The 21,950-nt window shown below is 34.7% G+C and overlaps 1 protein-coding gene across 24 annotated transcripts in view; it reads right to left on the bottom strand.

Annotated features, from left to right (window-relative positions):
- The window catches only part of dachd (dachshund d), a 245,459-nt gene that overhangs the window by 89,239 nt on the left and 134,270 nt on the right, over positions 1–21,950 (bottom strand). For all 24 annotated transcript variants that reach the window (XM_087267117.1, XM_087267115.1, XM_087267126.1 and 21 more), the window contains 1 exon segment: positions 6,148–6,263. In XM_087267117.1, the coding sequence (XP_087123243.1) occupies positions 6,148–6,263 (116 nt within the window).

Below are 21,950 nucleotides of genomic sequence, written 5' to 3'. Positions count from 1 at the left end.
GTCCACCTGATGACAGACTGACGGAATGATGTTCTTATGTCATTTCCTGCAGAGCTAAACACTTAAATGTCAAGTGTACTGTGAGTATTATAGTGTCGGTCCAGTGTGGACTGTTAATATTAAGGAATTTTCTCCAGCATATTTGCTGGTGTTTTGCTTATATTTAGAATTGAGCATTTGAAGTAACATGTCTATGAGTTATTACTGGCCAATTACACTTTTTTAAGGTATACATCTACAGATTTGTAACACTGAGAATACATGTTTCTCAACAAGGATGCATTTATTGGAATAAAATAGGAGTTTTACTGTTATCTATGAAATTAAAATCATAAAACAAAAAATGATTTGTTACTTAAACTAAATTGAAACGTTAATCCAAAAAATAAAATAATTTTTTTTTTCAGCTAGTTGGCAATAAAAAAAAATAAAAAAAAATATATTTATATATATAATGAGCAATATTACACTCATAGCAGTGCGATATGGCTGTATATCAGCACTGGTGGGAGGTGTGCGTTGGCTGAGTGCCTTAGTGTTTCACCAGTGACGATATACAGCCATATCTCACTGCTACGAGAGTGATATTTCATTTTTGTACAACAGTTCTGGATGGTTCTTGAATCTGATTGGCTGATAGCCATGCAATATTCCTGTAATAACAGCACTTAAACAGTCCCTTAACCCTTGTGTATTACTCCACCCACACAGCGTGACAACAGATGATTCATCGTGTTTGCGGCCATCAGCCTGTCATACAGAGCAAACTGTGTGTATTTTGTGTCTTGTGTATGTATTTTTTGTATAACCCTAATATACTTTTTTGTTGACCATTTTGTTTTTAATGCATCTCCTGTTTTCGTTACTGCAGACTAGTTCAGTAAAAAGAAAGAGGAAATGCCTGCATGTCTTTTTCTTATCGCAAACACAACAGTAATCTAGTAGTGTTTGCGCTGCTTTGGCTTTGTCGGGGATAATTATTATGATTTCCTGATTCTACACACACACTAAACATAGTTTTAATAAATGATTTATAGTTCTAATAACTGATTTATTTTATCTTTGCCATGATGACAGTACATAATATTTGACTAGATATTTTTAAAGACACTTCTATACAGCTTAAAGTGACATTTAAAGGCTTAAATAGGTTAATTAGGGTAAATAGGCAGGTTAGGGTAATTAGGCAAGATACTGTATAATGATGGTTTGTTCTGTAGAAAATCGGAAAAAAAAAGCTTAAAGGGGCCAATAATTTTTTACCTTAAAATGTTTTTAAAAATGTAAAAACTGCTTTTATTCTAGACAAAATGAAACAAATAAGACTTTCTACAGAAGAAAAAAATCTTATCAGACTTACTGTGAAAATGTCCTTGATCTGACTTCAACTATATAAATAAATTTATATATATATATATATATATATATATAAATATATATATATATATATATATATATATATATATATATATATATATATATATATATATATATATATATATATATATATATATATATATATACATATATATATGTAATTTTGTTATTAACGATTATTATACAAATTTATATGTAAAAAATTATAAATATATATATATATAAAGATACAAATATACAAATATTATTACACTATTACACAGAAAATTAATATCCAAATAATTCATTCATTCATTTTCTTGTCGGCTTAGTCCCTTTATTAATCCGGGGTCGCCACAGCGGAATGAACCGCCAACTTATCCAGCATGTTTTTACGCAGCGGATGCCCTTCCAGCCGCAACCCATCTCTGGGAAACATCCACACACACATTCACACACACACTCATACACTACGGACAATTTAGCCTACCCAATTCATCTGTACTGCATGTCTTTAGACTGTGGGGGAAACCAGAGCACCTGGAGGAAACCCACGCGAAGGCAGGGAGAACATGCAAACTCCACACAGAAACGCCGACTGAGCTGAGGATCGAATCAGTGACCTTCTTGCTGTGAGGCGACAGCACTACCTACTGCACCACTTTTGTTTATATCCAAATAAACAAAAACAAAATGAACTTACAAAACAAAAACAAATTGAACCTATGAAGCTTCCGTGCTTCTGTAAATTACTCAGTGGTACTAAAATATCTATTTACAGTATGTGATTACATTTTCAGCAGCCATTAGTCTTCACTATCACTTTTTTCCTTTTTTGGTCAAACTCAGAGCAAATGACGTATATGATTTAATCTACTAGACAGTTAGAAATATGTTGTTACATAATTACTGCTTACAATGAGCTAGATATCTCTATTCTAGAGGTGTAACTGGTGCTGAATGACAAGCTACTGCAAGAAAAACAACTCAAGTACTGCTTTATCACAGTGCTGTGTATAAAGTCCCTGAACATTTGCCAACATTACAATTGCACTCTTGTTTATAACAAAAGCTACATCAACAAAATAGGTAAGACAACTTGGTGATGTTTTTAGCTGTTTTTAATTTTTACTCCCCCGGATAACAGGGATTCACGGAAATCTCACTACTCATTGTATGCCACTTCGTCAAACAACCAAACAGTCTTAAAATGTTACTTTTCTTCAGAAGATCCAAACAAATGTCAAGATCAGAGGTTCTCTCATGGTTTAAAGGGCTGGATATCAAAGGGTTTTTGTCGCGGTTGCTCACAACTAAATAAGAGAAGACTCTCAGCCTGTGGCACATGGCCTTTGAGTTCCTGTTTCTAAACAAGACACTGATAGACTGACCTCACTCAAACATGAGGGGCAGCTGGACTCACTTTCCCAAGCCCAATTTTACACTAAAGCACTGTTCAAGTAGGATTTTTAATAGTGTTCCCCAGTCTAGATTTGAAGTTGTGCTTTGCATATCAGAGCATAAACCAATTCAAATAATTACAGTTAAAGTCAAAATGAGTAATTATTAACTCCTGTTATTTTTTTTTCAATATTTCCCAAATTATGCTTAATAAAGCAAGTAATTTTCCATAGTATTCCTGATAATATTTTTTATATTTTTTCTTTTGGTGAAAGTCTTGCGTTATTTCAGCTAGAATAAAAGCAGTTTTTAATTGTTTTAAAACCATTTTAAGTTTAGTAATATTATTATTGCCCCCTTAAGCAATATTTTTCCGACTGTCTGCAAAAGAAACCATTGTTATACAATCACTTGCCTAATGAGTTAACACAATTAGTTAAGCCTTTAAATTGCACTTTTTATCAGAATACTAGTGTCTTAAAAAATATACAGTAATAATATATAATATATAATAATATATAGTACATAGAATAATAAAATACTATGTATTGTCATCATGGTAAAGATAAAAAATCAATTATTACTAATTATTATTAAATATATTGTGTTTAGTAACGTCTTGAACAAAAAATCTATCCATTAAACAGATATTGGAGGGAAAAAATACAGGGGGCTAATATTCAGGAGGGCTAATAATTCTGACTTTAACTGTTAATACATTTTGTTAGCTATACAACATGGGTGTCAGGGTTCTGCCACTCTGGTCTTGTAAATTCTTGTTTTGGTGGTGGCAGAGCTCTGACACTACCCATGTCTGGTCCTGTTTCTGTCTCTGTGTGTGCGCGCGACATCGTGCCGCTTGATGTGGCCGCGCGCGCTCTGCGTCCCTCTGACGCGCGCGCTCTTGTACTAGTGTTTGTGTTTGTTCTGTCAGCATCGCGCTGCTTTATTCTCGGCGCCTCCGTCTAGTTGGTTTCAGTTTTGGTTGGCGCTGAGATGAAGCATGCGCGTTGCTTATGTGTGAGCACACGGTAAGGTGTTTATCTATCGTGTGCTCGTGTCTTGCGTCTCTTGTTAAAGCACGTGGCTCGGTGTTTACATTGTATTCACGTGCTTTTGTCGTGTGCTTCAGTGTTGTGCTCGTCTTGTCATGAACATGCGGTTAATGAGTTCTCTCATTGGCTGCATGTTCTTGTCCTGTTTTATGTGAGCGCATGGCTTGTGTCTTCTCTCTGTGTCATGCGCTCTCCCGTCTATTGTCTAGTCCCACCCTCCTTGTTAACCCATTATTAGTTAATTATGTTCATCTGTTTTTGTGTTAATTTCCTACAGTTTATAAACCCCTTATGTCTGCTGTCCTGTGCGAGTTCGTCATCACATGTTGTCCATCTTTACCTGTCCTGCTGTGTCCAGCCTTGCCTTGTCGTGCCTGCCCAGTCAAGTTTGTTTGTTTATTTGTTTTATTAGTGTTTTCCCCCTCGGGGTTGTTTTATTTTGCATTTTATTTTATTTTTATTATTTAATAAAATTCTATATACTCTGCGCTTGGGTACTCGCTCCTTTTTCCCATCACCGAACGTGACAATGGGTAAATAACAAATGTACTTTTTAAAGGAAGGAAACTATTGTAGATGTCATATTTATTTATTTATTTATTTATTTATTTATTTATTTATTTATTTATTTATTTATTTATGTAGTTTGAAGTCTGATATCTTAGAATGTATAGGGGGTTACTTTTTAAACTTTTTAAGGAACCGTTAAAAACAGACTCTTATTAACATACAAACTCTTAATAATATACAAACAGTGGGATAGAAATTTATCTTTATTGCTGGACACTTCATATAGTGCTATTTAATTGTGAAACATATTTGCTATGTGAGATTATTAATATTATATTTTCTCTATGCCTTGCCAGACTTTTGGACAATTTTAATAAACAGAAATGTCACACCGAGAAACAACAAAGTTGATAATGTTTCCAAAAAGTTCCAAAAATTCCAATAGCATCTGGATGCAGCCTTTGTGATGCTAGCTGAGATTGCACCACTCAGCAATGCAATCTCAGACACAATGCACTCAATGGAGTGAGTGACGTCACTGTGACGAGTAGGGTTAGGGGTAAGGTTAGGTGAGCGCATTAAAAAGCATTGGATGCAGCTCAGATTGCACTCCACCAGGTCTGCAACCAGACTCCTCTCAAATATTCAGACAAACACAACAGGTGCATATCATGAGCTTCACAGGGGGCTTCAGTAACTTGAATGGGGTCCTTCAACTAATTAAAGTTTTCTGTTGAACATGGTATTCAATGAGAAAATGTATCAATTTCCTATGTTTTTAGAAGTGTACAGATGAAAGATGACCATTTACTAAAATAAATACCTAAATTTAGGTTATTTGTTAATTAATTTAACATAAAAGCTGTATTTACTGAACTATGCATGAGACAATCACAGTTTTGTTTTGTTGCCATTTTTTCTGTTCTCCTATTAATTTTTTGGTCTTGAAAGTATGTCCTCTTGTATTCACAAATGCATAAACCATAAAGAATTTTCCAGGTGCTATTGATGGCATCATATTGTAACATTATATAATGCATACTGCTGCATGTTTAATAATTGGTCTGTTTGGGTAACACCATTTGAATGTTAAGCCTACAGGAAAGAAACATTTAGATAAAACGCAAGTCTGATCTGATCAAATAAAAGTATGCAAATATAAAAACAACACAAAGAGCTGCTTGACTGAGTGCCACAGCGACATCATTTAAAAAAAACAACAATACAAACAAACCATACTTAGGTTTAAAAATGCTAAGTCTCTGTGTTCAATAATTGCTCAGGAATCCGCAAGAGAGACTAAACGAGAAGTTAACCGTACATTAACAGGGAGTCAACCATAACCTAATGACTATGTGTTATTAAAAGACGGCAGAACAACCGAGAGCACAATATGCAAATCAGCACGAGCGACTTCAAAGGCGCCACAATGAAAACCAGCCGCAAATAGAACAAAAGCATAAGACCGGCTCCAGGCCAACTGAAGGCACAAACGCTTGTTGTTGATTCTTGTGGCGATAAGCTTACTTTAACATGACGGCGGCCTATGCACATATAGCAGCGAAGTGGATTTAATCGGGCTAATTAAAATCCACTCAAGGCAGAATGCAGCATCCACTGTAATAATCTGGAAGAGAACAACTCTCCACTCCAATTTATTCTGGAGCTGTGGCTGCACGGGGAGGGGGGCCGGCGGGGACGGTCAGTGGTTCTGGCTGGTAGTTTGGATGAGGGCTGTCAGATTTTGCAGTGTGCCATTTAACGGATGGGCAGCGGGCCGCTGTGAGGATGGGCCGGGGCGCGGGAGGAGGTCTGCGTGTGTTACCTGTGGGGGGAATGATTCCTGGCGACATGAGGCCCGGCACCGTGTGCGGCATGATGTGAGGGTTCTCCGGCGATGTCACACTCTGGGTCCGTTTTGGAGGCCTCCCGGGTCTTGAGCTAAAACAGAAGTGAAGTGGTGGAAAGGGGAAAGTGGAGAGAGAGAGACTTGCTGTTAACATTCGCACCAGAACGCAATTCCATTCCAAAGAGCCAACATGCACTGTAAATAAATTCCTTTTCAAGGACAGTTGCTTTCTGCCGCTCGACATAATAGACTTCCATAACTAATTAGATTACACAGTGAATTCATTTCCTTTATTGAAGATCAACCACTTTTTGATGCATAATTCATGGCCCGCACCTCGTTACCTGCCCTTCTGTATTAATATCCCTACACTATTTGAATTGCCTCGTTTGCATATGCTAAAATACGGCCGTGCAGCTTTTCAGGCTGGAAATTACATGTTAACTTGTTATAATTATTGCAGTCAGGCCACTATTGATTTATGAGACTTTTAAAAACCAAATATGTGTAGTTCTGGTAATGAATGATATTGTAAGGTTCTTCAGGAAATTAAAAGGCAACGGCTGCCTTAGGAAACGTTCTGCTTGCTTGATTTAATAGGAGCTGTAGCTGGAAGCTGGTGTGACTGAGTGACTCAGACCTGTTGTGCGTTTATGATGGAAACTTTTATTACTTGAAATGAGTGACCAAGATCACACAATGATTAATGACACAAGAAGCACAAGTCTGACAGAGAGCGAGAGAGAGAGAGAAAAAAAAATGCCCCTCCGAGCTGATTGTCAGATATTTTTCACACATTACTCTGTGCTGTTCATCCATGCATATCTCTCCTCTAATTTTGGCCAAAACGCAGCTTGCGTAATATCAAAACAGCCTTTACGGAAATATTTCCTATCTGAGAGCATCCCTAATAAATTGGTGTAGTTGTTTTGAAGCCGCTGCAGCCACTGGGGACATGTTTGGGAGTTTTTACAACAACAAAAAAAAAATAAAGAAGAAGAAGTGTGATTGCATCCCCACTCACTGTTTTATTTAAAAACTAATTACAAACGTAAAGTTGCTAAACAAATAAACATATATTATATACCTGTTTAACGATAACAAATCTTTCTAGTAACTAAAATAAAAAAAATATCCAAACTTAAATTTATATTTACATTAACATTTATTAGACTGATAAATGCATTTAGATTTACTTTATAAATAAGTAAATAAACAAATATATTCATTAAATGTAGCAATTACAAACAAATAAAATCATAGTTAAAATAGTAGAATGCTACAATTACATAATCAAATTTTACAAACCAGCAAATAAACAAACAAACATACAAATAAAGGAATTGACCATTAAAGGTGCAGTAGGTGATTGTCTTCACATTTTTTTGTTGTGCTGGTTAAAAGTCTCTTCACATTCCAATAGTAATGATTAAAGTAAATGATCTAAATTTATTTCTATGTATTTTTATATTCTGGGTAAGGCGTAAGACTAAAAAGTCTTTATCCAATTAAATATTGTAGAGTCGATAATTCCCATAATTCTGATAAGTAGCCCAAACTGTTTGTCAGCAAATGCAGATTTGAACAACTGCACACCTTTTCACGCAGATCCGCCAATGCACGTCCACGCGGGCCAAGGGTGACAGCACTAAAAACAAATGCTCAATCAAAATTTTAAAATCCTGAATGAATATTCGATCAACTTTTGCACGCTGGAGGAAGGACGACACCATGACTGAAGTAGTTCTTTTAGACGGGTAATGGTATGTTTAAATGGGTTTTATGCACAGAAGTGTTGTTCAATCTCTGAAATCTTCCGGCAAACGATTGATGTGACTATTTTCAGAATCTTTTACAGCATTAAAAATGTAGATATTAATTTAGTTTAATAACAAAATACAAGTAAATATCACTATTCTGCCTAGCCTGCTTTACTGGTGAAGTTGGTTTTATATTCACATTGGTTTATTTTTGAACAATGACATTTGTGACGCACTCCCTATTTTTTAGTTTACCATGCTACTCTTAATGTTCGGTCTGAAATAGCATGTAAGTAAATGTATGGCTCAGAAATAAGTGTAATTCCTGCACCCCACCAGCCAAGTACTAAGCATACAGTAGTCGCTTTAGGACAAAGTGTATGAGAGAGTGAGACTGATGAGAGAGTAATTACATAACTGGAAACGTGCTAGATATAATACAATTTTTCATTCAGAATTGTAGTATAATAAAGTACTATAAAGTTTTTTAATTGGCGAATAAGCTAGTGCAAGGATGTCCAGACTCGGTCCAGGTGTCCTACAAAGTTTAGTTCCAACCGAAATCAGACACACCTGGGCTAGCTAATCAAGCTCTTACTAGGCATTATAGAAACATCCTTGCAGGTGTGTTGAAGCAAGTTGGAGCTAAACTCTGCAGGACGCCGGCCCTCCAAAACCGAGTTTGGACACCCCTGGCCTAGTGGGTCTCTGTCATCTTTAATGTGCGTGCTCGCGATTTTAGGCAATGTGGCTTTGGACAGCAGGGCAGGGATTGTATTTGAAAGATATTACGCTAAACGGTTAGCATTTAGGCAGATCGCCTACTGCATCTTTAATTGATAACTATATTTTCAAGACTTATAAAACACCACAAATAAATTATCTAATTATATGTACATGATTGAATATTTAAATATAATGAATAAATCAGATAAAATGCTACTCATTGTTTCCAGAGAAAAGCTCATTTTCAAGGCATTGTGTATATTTCACAACACTTGCGTTAGAATGGCATATCAGGACATGATTGAAAGAGGCCTTCATTAACTCAAGGTTTTGTTCTCTGCTTTTCCAGTGACTAAACAGGGCCTCATTTTCATGGCCAAAAGGAAAGCAGAAGAGCGCATTTACAACGACCCAAGGCCTTTTTAAAAGCTCACTTATTCATGTACCAAAGTCTGTCATGTGCATCAGTTTAGTCCATTTACAGACTGGGCAGATGAGCTGCGTTTCATTGCATTTTATCATGTTTTATTCTTGACAGGCATGAAATTGAAACGGAAATTCTTTACTTCGCACACTAAAAACAGAAGAGGCCATAAACTCCATGCTCATAGCGTTAGCAATGAGAAAGAGAAGCACTCGATATACAGTCAGGCCCGAGGCCATTCACACTGTAAGGAGCTTGAACCATATCAGTCTGTTCGAATGTGACAGAATCATTTCCACCTCGCATCACGCAACAGAAATAGAGACATCATCTTCTTCATACCTCATATAAATGTCCCGGTAAAGGATTTCACACTGTTATAATAGGGCTATATTTGATATTCTTCTTTGCAGCGCCCCCTCTGTTCATACTTAGAATGTCAAGTTCTTCACTGAGGTTCTATTTGATGCATTTATGCAAATCTTTTTCGGCCTAATATAGACTTGTTCTTTTGTAAACCAATTTTTCACCCCCCGAAAATATCTGTTATCATGCTTTCATCATCTAATCCAAAACCATTTTTTACCATTTTTCATAGAAAACAAAATAATTTGAGCTGTTTTCTTTATCATATCAGTTAAATTCATTTGCATATTCAAATTTGACAAGTTTCAAGTGATCATAAGACACAAAAAGCAGTTAACATGCAACCTTATTATGTGATTATAATGTAATCTAGCAACAGAATAGTACAGATATACACAACTTTTTGATTTAGTGGCTATTTTGTATGAATTTATATGATCTCATTTGCTCATCCCCAACGATGGTTGGGTATAGGTGTTTGATGTTATAAAAGTGTATTTTTTTGCATAAATGAAATTGAATTAATTTGTATATGAATTAGCTGCTTTTTTTGTCTATACTTCAAATAGTTTCCTTATGAGGTCAGGCTTGATTTTGACATTATTGCGATTAAACTTTAACTCGTGTCAACCTAATACTTCAATCAAACTAATGCGATCAAACTCACAACCATAACTGATGTAATCACATTGACATACTGTAACAATAATCACAGTTGTTTTGCATATAGCAAATTTAGTGGCAATAAACATGTATGTAAACACCTTCGTCATAATATTACTGCTCTGATCAAATGTGAATGTGCTTCAACATGATTGTCCCTCCTCTCCAAATCATTAAACTGTAAACACAATCCAATACACAGTTTGAGTTGTGTAAATTCATCTAGACACGCTGCAAAGAAACTGATGTAGTGAAGTTAACACAACACCTATGGAAATGTGTTTAGCATTTAAAGCAAGTATATAAAAAAGTGAGGAGTAAATGCTGGTTGTGTAAATACAACCAACTCAGTAAAAAATGTTTCTACACAATCCATTTGTCGAGACAACATGAAGGAATTAATTTAACAGATTTAACTATTATAAATTTAAGTGAACTGAACATGAAACAATTAAGTTGTTGGTGGCATCGTGGGTATCGCTGTCGCCTCACAGCAAGAAGGTCTAAAGGCATACGCTAGGTGAATTGGATAAACTAAATTGTCTGTAGTGTATGTGTGTAAATGAGAGGGCATGTATGTTACCCAGTAATGGGTTGCAGCTGGAAAGGAATCTGCTGTGTAAAACATATGCTGGATGAGTTGTCAGTTCATTTAGCTATTTCAAACCAAATAATCAGAACAAAGCAAACAGTAACATTTTTGGTGCACACGTAAAAATTGTTTGTCATTTCTATCAATGATGTAATTCCATCTGACTTGGATGTGAAGTGGATATGCAAATTTACACAGAAAAAAAAAAAAAAACGTCCCACTTTATATTAAGTGTCCTTAACTACTATGTACTTACATAAAATAAATACAATGTACTTACTGTGTTTATAATGTATTTGAGAACACTTGTGGTGCTTTTGAGTTGGGATAGAGGTTGGGTTATGGACAGGTTTGGTGGCATGGGTAGGCTTCTGGATGGGTTAAGGTGTAAGGGATGGTCAACAGTGTATTTACAAATGTAATTACAAAAGTTAAATACAGATGTAATTATATACGTATTTAATCAAGCTTAAGTACACAGTAAATACATGTATTTACACAATAAGTACATTGTAACAAACTATTTATTCCTATGTAAGTACATGTTAGTTAAGGCCACTTAATATAAAGTGGGACAAAAAAAAACTATTTCTGTTGTCATTAAATCAATCTATGACTTCCTCTACTAAACTTTTTTTGGTCATATTGCTCATCTGAAATTCTCCTAAACTTCATCACAGTTCCAATATGAAGTCATAGAATGACATGAGCATCAGTACATCATCAAACAATTTTCAGTTGTAGAAAATTTCCCTCTTTTGAATCCAACACTTCATTTGGAATTGTAGAAGATCTTAAGAGACCACGGCAAGAAACGATCCTGTCCAACCCAGAAAACGTCCTTAAATGAAATTCCTCCTATAGAAAAAAAACCCTTGATCTTACCAAGGAGATTGCATGACAGTTTTGCTGTCATCACTTTCAATGTACTAAGCTGAATTATTTATGAAAGACCTCAATAGGCGGCATGTGATGGTAAAAGCCTTCCTCCCTCCTCTCTCAACAATGCCAAGAGCAGAAAAAAACTTGGACAAAAAAATGGACAAAATGTCACATCAACTTTAGCTCCAGGAAGAGCAGAGGATTGTGAACAAAGCAGACGTTTAGCCTTGGAGCTGTGCAGGGATCTGCTCTCAGAGTGTTTACACCCCATCTGATGAAGGTATAGAGTGGAAGGAGATAAAGAACAGGAGCTTTTTGTAAGGTTGTTGCAACACTATTTTACCGTAGCAAAAAAAAGAAAAAAAAGATAGAAAAATTATTCATTTGATTTAATTTCATTCCAAACCCAAATGACTTTCTTATTGCTGACTGTGATAAAAAAAAAAACAGCATAAAAGTATGTTCAAATTCATACGGCCTTTTATGAAGCCAAACACATAGCAGACTGGACAGTATTTGAGGAACAGATCCAATTCATGAACAAATAACAGACCTTTTCCACTGACAGAATCTGAATGATATGTTCATGTATTAGAGTGATACAGTTCTCAAGTTCAAGTGAATCATGATGAACATTTTTTTCAGTTTACTCACAGAATGTATGGCACTTGAGTCATAAGAAAGACTTGTATATTAACATTTAGAATGATTATGCCTGGTTTTAAGGCTTTAAAGCTCCAGCCCCTAAATATATTACTATTTTGTGTTCTAAATCAAGAAACAAATCAAGTCTAATAAGTCTGAAACAATCAATTACAGTATAATAATTGTAATTCTGGGGTTGTTATAAGCAATAAAAACTGACATTTTATTGATGTTGTTGCTCACGTCAAAAAATATATACCGGTCAAAAGTTTGGGGTCAGTAGAGTTTTTAAATGTTTTAGAATAAGCTTCTCCTGCTTACCAAGGCTGCATTTATTCATCAAAAATACAATATTGTAAAATTGTGAATTATTGTGCTATTGCACGGTAAAATAACTGTACAAAATTAGTTTATAATTTAATATTTTTTTCCAGTGATTTTAAAGATGAATTTTTCATTACTCCAGTCGTCATTACTATTACACTGTATATACTACTATAATAATAATTGGAGTAATAATTTAATTTGAAATTACATTCAATAAGAATGTAGTTATTTAAAATTAACAAATATTTACAAATTGTATTTTTTTTACATTTAATAAATGCCGCCTTGACGAACAGAATAATTTTCATAAAAAAAAAAAAAACATGAAAAAAAAAATTGGACCCCAAACTTTTGACTGCTATAGTGCACTTTTTTCACTCACAGAATGTATTTAAGAAACAAATTAATTCTAGTAAGTCAGGAGACAACATGACGGCGCATTGATCAGATGTACCTATTCATGCTCCTCTAGCATTCGATTGACATCGCATACAACAAAGAAGAAACACGAAATTCAAGATGACGCCAATGCTGAGACCGCCATTGGCCAGGCTAGCGCAACATATGAGGCTAAAGAAACCAGCGCAAGCATCGATAAAAACCTAGAGAGTACCATTAAGAAATGTTATCGCAAGTATGAGAGAAGACTTCTCAATCAAATGTAAAGGGATTTTCTCAGCCATACAGGAGGTAAAACAAGTCTAATAAGTCTGAAATAAAAAGGCAATGAGTCAAATACAGTATAATAATTGTAATGAGGTCTTTAATATAATAATATAAACAGAAATTTTATTGTTGTTGCTGATGTCAAGAAATACATCTATTACTTATTCTCATGTTCCAAACCCATAATACTTTTATTAAGTATTACTTAAATAAAACAAAAATAAACATAATAAAACGTTACATAATAATTTTTTTTGTAAAATAAATGATAATACCTTTTTTTGTAAAAAAACATATATATATATAACAAATAAAGAAAAAGAAGAGAGATATGAATCAGTTAGTATATTAGAAGAAAAATATCACAAATATTGATTATGCAGATTTAGCTTTGACATTATTTAACTCCCTTATCTTTACCTTGCTCCAAATTAGATCTCTAGGCTGTTGAAATAAGTAAATAATCACCAGACATTTAGTCAAATATTATTATGTAATATGATTTAAATAATTGCTTTACCCTTAAAACTTGTAGAAACAACTTACTTTTAACAATTACTCTAAACCTGAAACCTTAGATTAGCTATCATGGAGAAGTCCGCTACTAGTAAAAAAGAACCTCATTGGTTCTTGTGGAAGCTGAAAGGTACTGCATTAACCTCACTGGTTGTCACGCATTAAGCAAGCATGCTTGAGACACCAAATATGAATGATGCAAACACTGTTTGCTTGTCAAGGTTTATACTGTATGTGAATAAAAAGCCTTAGAAACCGACCACGTCTCTTCAGATTAAATTGCTCAATTCTTCTGGCTAGATAGACTTTCTAAAAAAAAAAATCACAGATTTGATTCAAATGATCTTTATTTCAGAAGATGAATGATATACTCATGGTTTGTGAATGACGTGAGAATGAGTAAATTAAATTCTTTTGTGAACCAACCCTAAATACATCCCACTTATTTTTTAACCTTATTATATTTGGCTTTTCTATGTGTATTTGTCTTCTTTATATGGTTTGTTTTTAATTTATGATGGCACGATAGCACTCTGAAGGAAAAAAAAACAAGCTGGAAACAAAGCTGAATCACATCAAGTGTTTGAAAGTGAAATCCCCATCATGCGACAGTACGGAAGGTTTTCACTTAAAACAGGTTGGCCTGTGCTCCTATGTTCAAGAGGACACTGCAGTCATTTAGCTGAGATATGCATGAGCTTTCTCTGCTGTTTGTCGCTTCTGTAAACAGCGATTATGGGGCCACTGAGGACGAAGAGAGAACAAGAGCTGGACCTTCACAAAAGAACGAGTACAATTTGTCATGTGCTGGATGCTGAGTCCTTAAATAGCCCGGCACAAAAAGTCCTCAAAAGTAGGCTATTAGAGCACAACAATGGTTCATGAGATCCACTTGTGCCTGAGATTTGCCCTGTCCACTCCACTACTGGATGTCACCACTACCAAACTTAGTTACATCCTTTTCCCCCCTTGTTTCTTTTTTGTAACTCTATGGGATATTTTTTAACACAATGGGAGAGAAACAAGGCTATCAGTGACGTTTTGCTGAGCGCGATGCTGACAAATTCAAATAAACAAGATTTTCGCCCCTAGAGGGAGAAGGCAATGTTTGCTTGCATTTATTTATTAGATAAAGCTGAGTGGTTTGTATTACTCGGAAAGTAAACATCTGAAATTAGCTGCAAAATGCAATGCAGACACAGCCAGCGAGTTATTATGGAAGACGGGTTTCAGCCAGGGTGCAAATTATAGGGGTTTTTAGAAGGTTTTGACCCCCTTAAATTAAAGTTTGACCCTCTTACTTCAATCAAAGCGATGAGGAAAAGGTGAAGAGGTTTAATGTGTGACAGTTTAACAGTTTAAATAACATTAAAATGTATAAAGTCAATATGTATAATGCTAAAAAAAAATTATTTGCAGACCTAAAAAACATTTACTTGTAAAATACATTTTAAATAAAAGTTTAAACATTTAGGTTATGCTTGGAATGAACTATGGGTAGACAGAAAACACATTGTATATCACATATGACATAGCAGACGTTTGCAGAAGTTAAACCATGTTCTTAGACGGTAAATCTGGAAAATTCACCTTTCAGAATAAGAACCAAACAATCACCCAGCATTCTCGTGTTATTGCTCTTGCTATAGTTAATAACAGATCCTCGAACTTTTATAAACGGTGCTTGCCCGAGGCCAAAAAAGTGGCAAATTTGTAACAAATGTAGGAGTTCTGCGTTTGTTTTGCATTCATGGCGAAAAGAAAATAAGAGTGAACTTTCTCTGAACCGTGCTTCCTTTAATGGACTTGGTCCATGTTGACCCAGGAGTTCACAGTGGAACATGATCTCCTTCGTCCCACCACACTGAGAAAGCAATCAGATTAAAGCCACAAACTATATGGTCATCTCACACACAAAACACAAAAGTCATCTCACAGTTCTTATGTGTTGCTTGTTAATATCTGTCTGGGGGGCGGGGGGCTAAATTCTTAGCATTCCGATGTGATTGAACTCTTAAATACTAATTACACATGATTCTCTAATAAAATTAGAATAATTTTATCATTTTAATAAATATAAATAAATATACCACCATGTAAAAAAAAAACACAAAATTATTTTAGCTTTTAAAACTAAAATTGTGTAAGATTAAATATTTTTTTTTAAATATGAAATGAAATTTGTCCCAGAGATGGATTGCGGCTGGAAGGGCATTCACTGAGTAAAAACTTGCTGGATAAGTTGGCGGTTCATTCCGCTGTGGTGACCCCGGATTAATAAAGGGACTAAGCCGGCAAGAAAATGAATGAATGAAATGAAATTGAATTAAACTAATTAAACTAAACTAATTTAAATGTTCTTTTTTTAAATTTATAGTTGTTTTTTAAAATGAAAACACAACCTTAGTAAGATTTTAAAAGTGAAAAAAAATTAACAAAATAAAAAAACATTTAAATTATTAATAAAAATCAAATAAGTTACAAATGTTTTCTTTTTAGCTATCAATAAAAAAAAAAACCCTGATATAATTATTTCATTATTTACAGTACAACATCCACTGTTGAAAAAAGACACTTAATTCAATCTATTAAACTTCTGCAATCTATCTAGAGCCTGTTTCAATTTTGTATCACACATTGAATGCACTAAAATATACCCAGTCAATTTTAAAAAGCAGGTACTTCATATCAAATATCTTATGTATTTACTAAACACAAATTTGAGATGTCCACAAAGAACCCATTTGATCAGCATGTGGACTTCTGGACCAAGCTCAGACACATTTCACTGGCTGGCTGAAGTCAATACATGTCTCGCTCAGGTTTACAGAAAGAACATTCCCTTTTGATTGGCCTCAAATGGAGCAATTAACCTTTCCCGTCTTCCTCTTGTTTGTCATCGGGAAAGGTAAAGATGAAGATATTTATTCCATTTACCTGCAGTCAAGCAAAACATGCGGCCAAATCGCAGCATCTCTGCCTCTGTAAATACAGACTCCTCCAGAAGGCCGCCAATCAGGCCTTATAAAATATTAACCCAATGTCATTGGCCTTTTCAAATCTCTCACCTAGAATTCCCTAATTGTTCCCTTTCTTTATCTCACCCGCGCAAAGTGTAAATAAATTAACAAAATAGCTTTTATCAGGGCCGAATAACCTTTTAACTGAAGGATTATCACTGGTTTATTTTTCATTTTTGTTGGAGCGATAGCAGCACATGCCTCATTGATTACTGGTGGCCAGCAGAGAAAACAAGGGCCTGATAACAAACCCGAGGTCTGCGCACTAACAATAACACAGATTAGGGCCCCTGACTTTGCAGCTTTTCCTCGGCTTGATTAGATGGAATGCTGGCAGGTAAACGCGGCTCCATTTTACTACGCAATCTTTGCGTGCGCTGACTGTAAGATCGAAGTGTATAACTCTGGCCGATTGATCATACTGTAGTTAGAAAGACATTCAATTTAAACTACTGTACATTGAGAGGACTTGAAACATCAAACTGGGCCAGTATACTGTATTTAGTTAAAAACCTAGTGCAATGAATGAAAATGGTCGTTGAAGGATTTTATAAAGAGACATGTCATTCAAAAACATGCGATCACACTAAATTTCTATTTGATAATTACATTATTTAATATATAAAAAATATATTTATGCGGCTTTCCCAGAGATGGGTTGTGGCTGGAAGGGCATCCACTACGTAAAAACTTGCTGGATAAGTTGGCGGTTCATTCCACTGTGGCAACCCCGGATTAATAAAGGGACTAAGCCGACAAGAAAATAAATGAATGAATGAATGAATGAATGAATGAATGAATGAATGAATGAATATTTATGCGGCATGGTGGCTAAGTGGTTAGCACTGTTGCCTCACAATAGAAGGTTGAATGCTTCGAGTCATTGATGCATTTCTGTGTGTAATTTGCATGTTCTCCCCGTGTTCGTATGGGTTCTCTCAGGGTGCTCATGGTTTCCCCCACAGTCCAAAGGCATGCAATATAGGTGAATTGAATAAACCAAATTGCCGATAGTGTATGTGTGAGATTGTTAGTGTGTATTGGTGTTTCCCAGAATTGGGTTGCAGCTGGAAGGGCATCCTCTGCGTAAAACATATGCTGAATAAGTTGGCAGTTTATTCCAATGTGGCCAATATATATGAATAAAAAAACTATACTATGCCAAAGGAAAATGAATAAATGAATAAAAAAAATATTTATTAATATAAAATATATTGATAAATCTCAGTTCATATTTATCTCAGAATATATTTCCTTTCTGTTTACCTTGAGTAGTCAGACCATTTTAAAAGGATACTTCATATGTTTTTTTTTTTTTTTTTTTACTATGGTTTTATTTTATGTACGTGTTTTTCTGTAGCCCTTTGAATCTTTGTGCAATTAATGAATTTAATTGTGCAATTAAAGTTGTAAACTAAATTAATAAAATTAAACTACACTTTTGATTTTAAGAATGTATTTCTTTTGTATATCTTTTATGGAAATGAATAAACGCAAACTGCTGTATATGCATTAACTGATAGTAACAGATAATAACATATACTGTAACAAATGTAATGCTCATAGTTATTTTTTGCTAATGAATTAAGAATTTAATGGACCTTTTTGCAAAGAACTACCAAATAAACACTTTACTAACTAATATAAATTTATGTGAAATAAATGAAATTAAATTAAATTAAAAGGGCAATGCAGTGGTGCAGTGGGTAGTGCTGTCGCCTCACAGTAAGAAGGTCAATGGTTCGAGCCTTGACTGGGTCAGTTGGCATTTCTGTGTGGAGTTTGCATGCTCTCCCAGCTTTCGCGTGGATTTCCTCCGGGTGCTCCGGGTTCCTTCCACAGTCTACAGCTTACGGTGAATTGGGTAAGCTAAAACTGTCCGTAGTGTAAATAAGAGTGTATGAGTGTAAAAAAACTATTATTAATATAATTATTATTAATAATAAAACTACTACTACTAATAATAATAACATTTTATCTTAGTTATACAGGGAAAATTTATTTTGTTTTTCAATTAGTACAAAAACTAAATCTAAAATAAAAACTGTTCTTTTATATAAAAAAGGCATTAAAAAAAAAAAAAAAAAAAATATATATATATATATATATATATATATATATATATATATATATAAAACAGCATATGGGTTTGAACACAAATGAAGTTGAATTTTTGGTCTGAACCATCCCCTTTATGCTTATCAAAGACTTTCATGCTTTTAAAAACCTTAGATCCGCTATGGACATGCTACAGCAACGATCCCATTATACATGCAAAACACTGACATTCTCTCCTTTGCAAGCCAACAAAAATCTCTATTATTCTCCACACAGACGACCAGCATAGACATCACCTTCCTCAGAAGTTTCAACAGCATTCGCAAGCAACCAGTGCAGTGGAGTCTGCAATGATACCTGATATGCAGCAACACAAGTATCCGTCTCAGTCACTTCCACCTGCACATGAATGAAACGCTAAACAGAAGAGGTCAGCCGTTCCTCCAGCGCTCAGGCATTAATCAGTGCTGCCTCAGATCTCCATTTTATCTCTCTCTTTATTTGCATTGAACTGGTGTTACTTTATCGCCTCTCTCTCCCTCTCACACCTGTCACCCTCAGCCAGGTAGACGCCTTATCAGATCTACATAGATGGATTATGCGCGAGCACTTCATATAAAGCGTTTTATAAGCAGGAACAGCTGCATCCGCTGGTAAACGCTGGACTTTTTTTTGTAAGGAACAATATATTAGATCAAATGCACACAATCAAAGAGAGCAGTTCGGCTCTCAGACGTGTTTTTCTGGCCAATCCTTCAACAGTCCAGCGCTGGGCGTAACATTTGGAGATACTGAGAGCGGACAGGTTATAAAAGTGGCCTTCCTGCTGCTTTTGTGCAGTCTGATTAAAGAGGCATTGGGCAGGGCCATCAGATTGAGCTGCTGTGAAGGAACTTGCAACCCATTCATGTTCCTTCCTTCAGCTTTATTTATATGGCTGGGTTCTTGTGTAAAAATATGCATTAAAGAATATGCATTTAGCCGGTTATGCAACACTAATGCAACAGTATTGAATTATTGCTAAGTAATGGGTGGAAAAGCATGATATATATTGTTGGCTGAAAACTACAGTCGTGTTTTACTGACTTTAACGCAGGTTATGCGACTTTGGAAAACTTGTTTGGATAGGGATTCACAAAGTTTTTCCCAACCCAAATATTTTTTAGGTAACACTTTAGTTTAAGGACCAGTTCACGTGTACATTTAGTCATATAGCAGATGCTTTTGTCTAAAGCGACTTACAATTGAGGTGGCATTCAGCGATTCAATAAAGAGAGGCAATACACACAAGAAGTGCTCATGATACAAAGTAACTTGTTTGACACTATTAACTAGTTTCACACTATTAACTACCAATTTATTGCAGTTGCTTTGGTGCATTTCTCACAACATTATTTATATTTTCACAACAGTTAATGCATTTTTCAAAACAATTAGTCATGTGTGCACATCATTGCAGTTTCTCATTCCTTCCAACAAATCGCAAATGCTTTTGGACATGCATCAATTGCTTTTTTACAACTCTCTGCTGTTTATAACATTATCATTTGCTTATGTCATGTCAGTCAAAATTAACTAAACTTGTGAATGCTGAATAGTCATTCCATATAAAACTAATAGTCCTCATTTTATTACTTGAGTCATTACAGACAAAAATGTTGAACTAGTGGTCAAAATCTGTCAAGCAATTCTTATAAAACTTTTTAAATAAATCTTTTATTCTTCCTGTAAAACATTTTCATGAATGATTTACAGACCTACTGTATGTACAGTACTTTATAGTTTAGTTCCAATAAGTACTGCAACATTTTTTACATTTGTGCACAGCTCTACCCAAAGAGAGCTTATATTTGTTGTAAATAAGGGTGTATTTATTCTTTTGCACAATGCTGTGAATAAATTAGAACTGCAAAGAGCAAATGCAGTAAAAATGTGAAACATGCATTTTCAGTGTGTTGTACTCAGATACCTCACTAAATGCAGTGATGTCTGACTTTACTGTGGTTTTTAAATGGCTGTGCAAATAGTATATAGTGCTGTCTTGAGAATTTTCATGAAGTGTCACCAAAAGGCTTTTTTTCATAAACAATGGTGGCAGTACTTTTCATCTTGATGACACTGACACTTTTATTGACATGAATGCTTGCTTTTGAGGAAAGTGCTACTTATTTTGAGCAAGAGACATGCTTTTGCAGGTTATCAGCTAGATTTTGCAGTTTCTACTAATTGTTTTGAGAACTGCGTTAACTGTTGTGCAAATGTAAATAGTGTTGTAAGAAATGCACCAAAAAAGCCACTGAGAAAACTGTAATACTGATATTGTTTTTTATTAGATTGGCTGTGCTTATAATGTACATACATTCTTATTGATCTTATTAAGAACTAATAAGCAACAAATTTAAATTATTGAGCTAAAGGTCAGTTAATGGTTTGTTAATAATGAGAATTAATGTTTTAAAACAAATGATGACCTTTTATGTTTTCATTTCCTATTGAAACTAAACTTGATTTAACAAACAACCAAACACACATACAAGCAAACAAACAAATAAACCACCAGACAGACAGACAGACAGACAGAGATGGTAGGATGGATGGATGGATGGATGGATGGATGGATGGATGGATGGATGGATGGATGGATGGATTGGGTAGATAGATAGATAGATAGATAGATAGATAGATAGATAGATAGATAGATAGATAGATAGATAGATAGATAGATAGATAGATAGATAGATAGATAGATAGATAGATAAAAAAATAATAATACCTACAAAAAATAACTTACTTCTTATTATCATCAAAATCTTGGAACCAAGATTTCATTTGTTTTAACCAAAAGCACCACAAGGGAGACTTTTGAGAGTAATTTAGTACAAAATAGTTTTTTTTAAAGAATCTTCCTGGTCAAATAATAATAAAAAAAAAATGTAAATTTTTTCCTCAAGATTCAAATACTGTTTTTATGCGCACTCCAAATCTTCATATTGTGTAGGGCTACAATCAATCAGTTTCAAAAAGAAATACCAAACCTGTGCTGAAAGAAAACAAGCTGACATAAATATTGAATCATTTGGTGATAATATAGAATAACGAGAGATTTACAAGCAATTTTTAAAAGGCCAAAAGAG

The sequence above is a fragment of the Danio rerio genome, chromosome 9 (genome assembly GCF_052040795.2).
Source record: "Danio rerio strain M-AB ecotype USA chromosome 9, GRCz13ab, whole genome shotgun sequence".
NCBI lineage: Eukaryota > Metazoa > Chordata > Actinopteri > Cypriniformes > Danionidae > Danio > Danio rerio.
The sequence above is the reverse complement of the archived record's forward strand: the minus strand, read 5'-3'. Positions and strand labels throughout refer to the sequence as shown.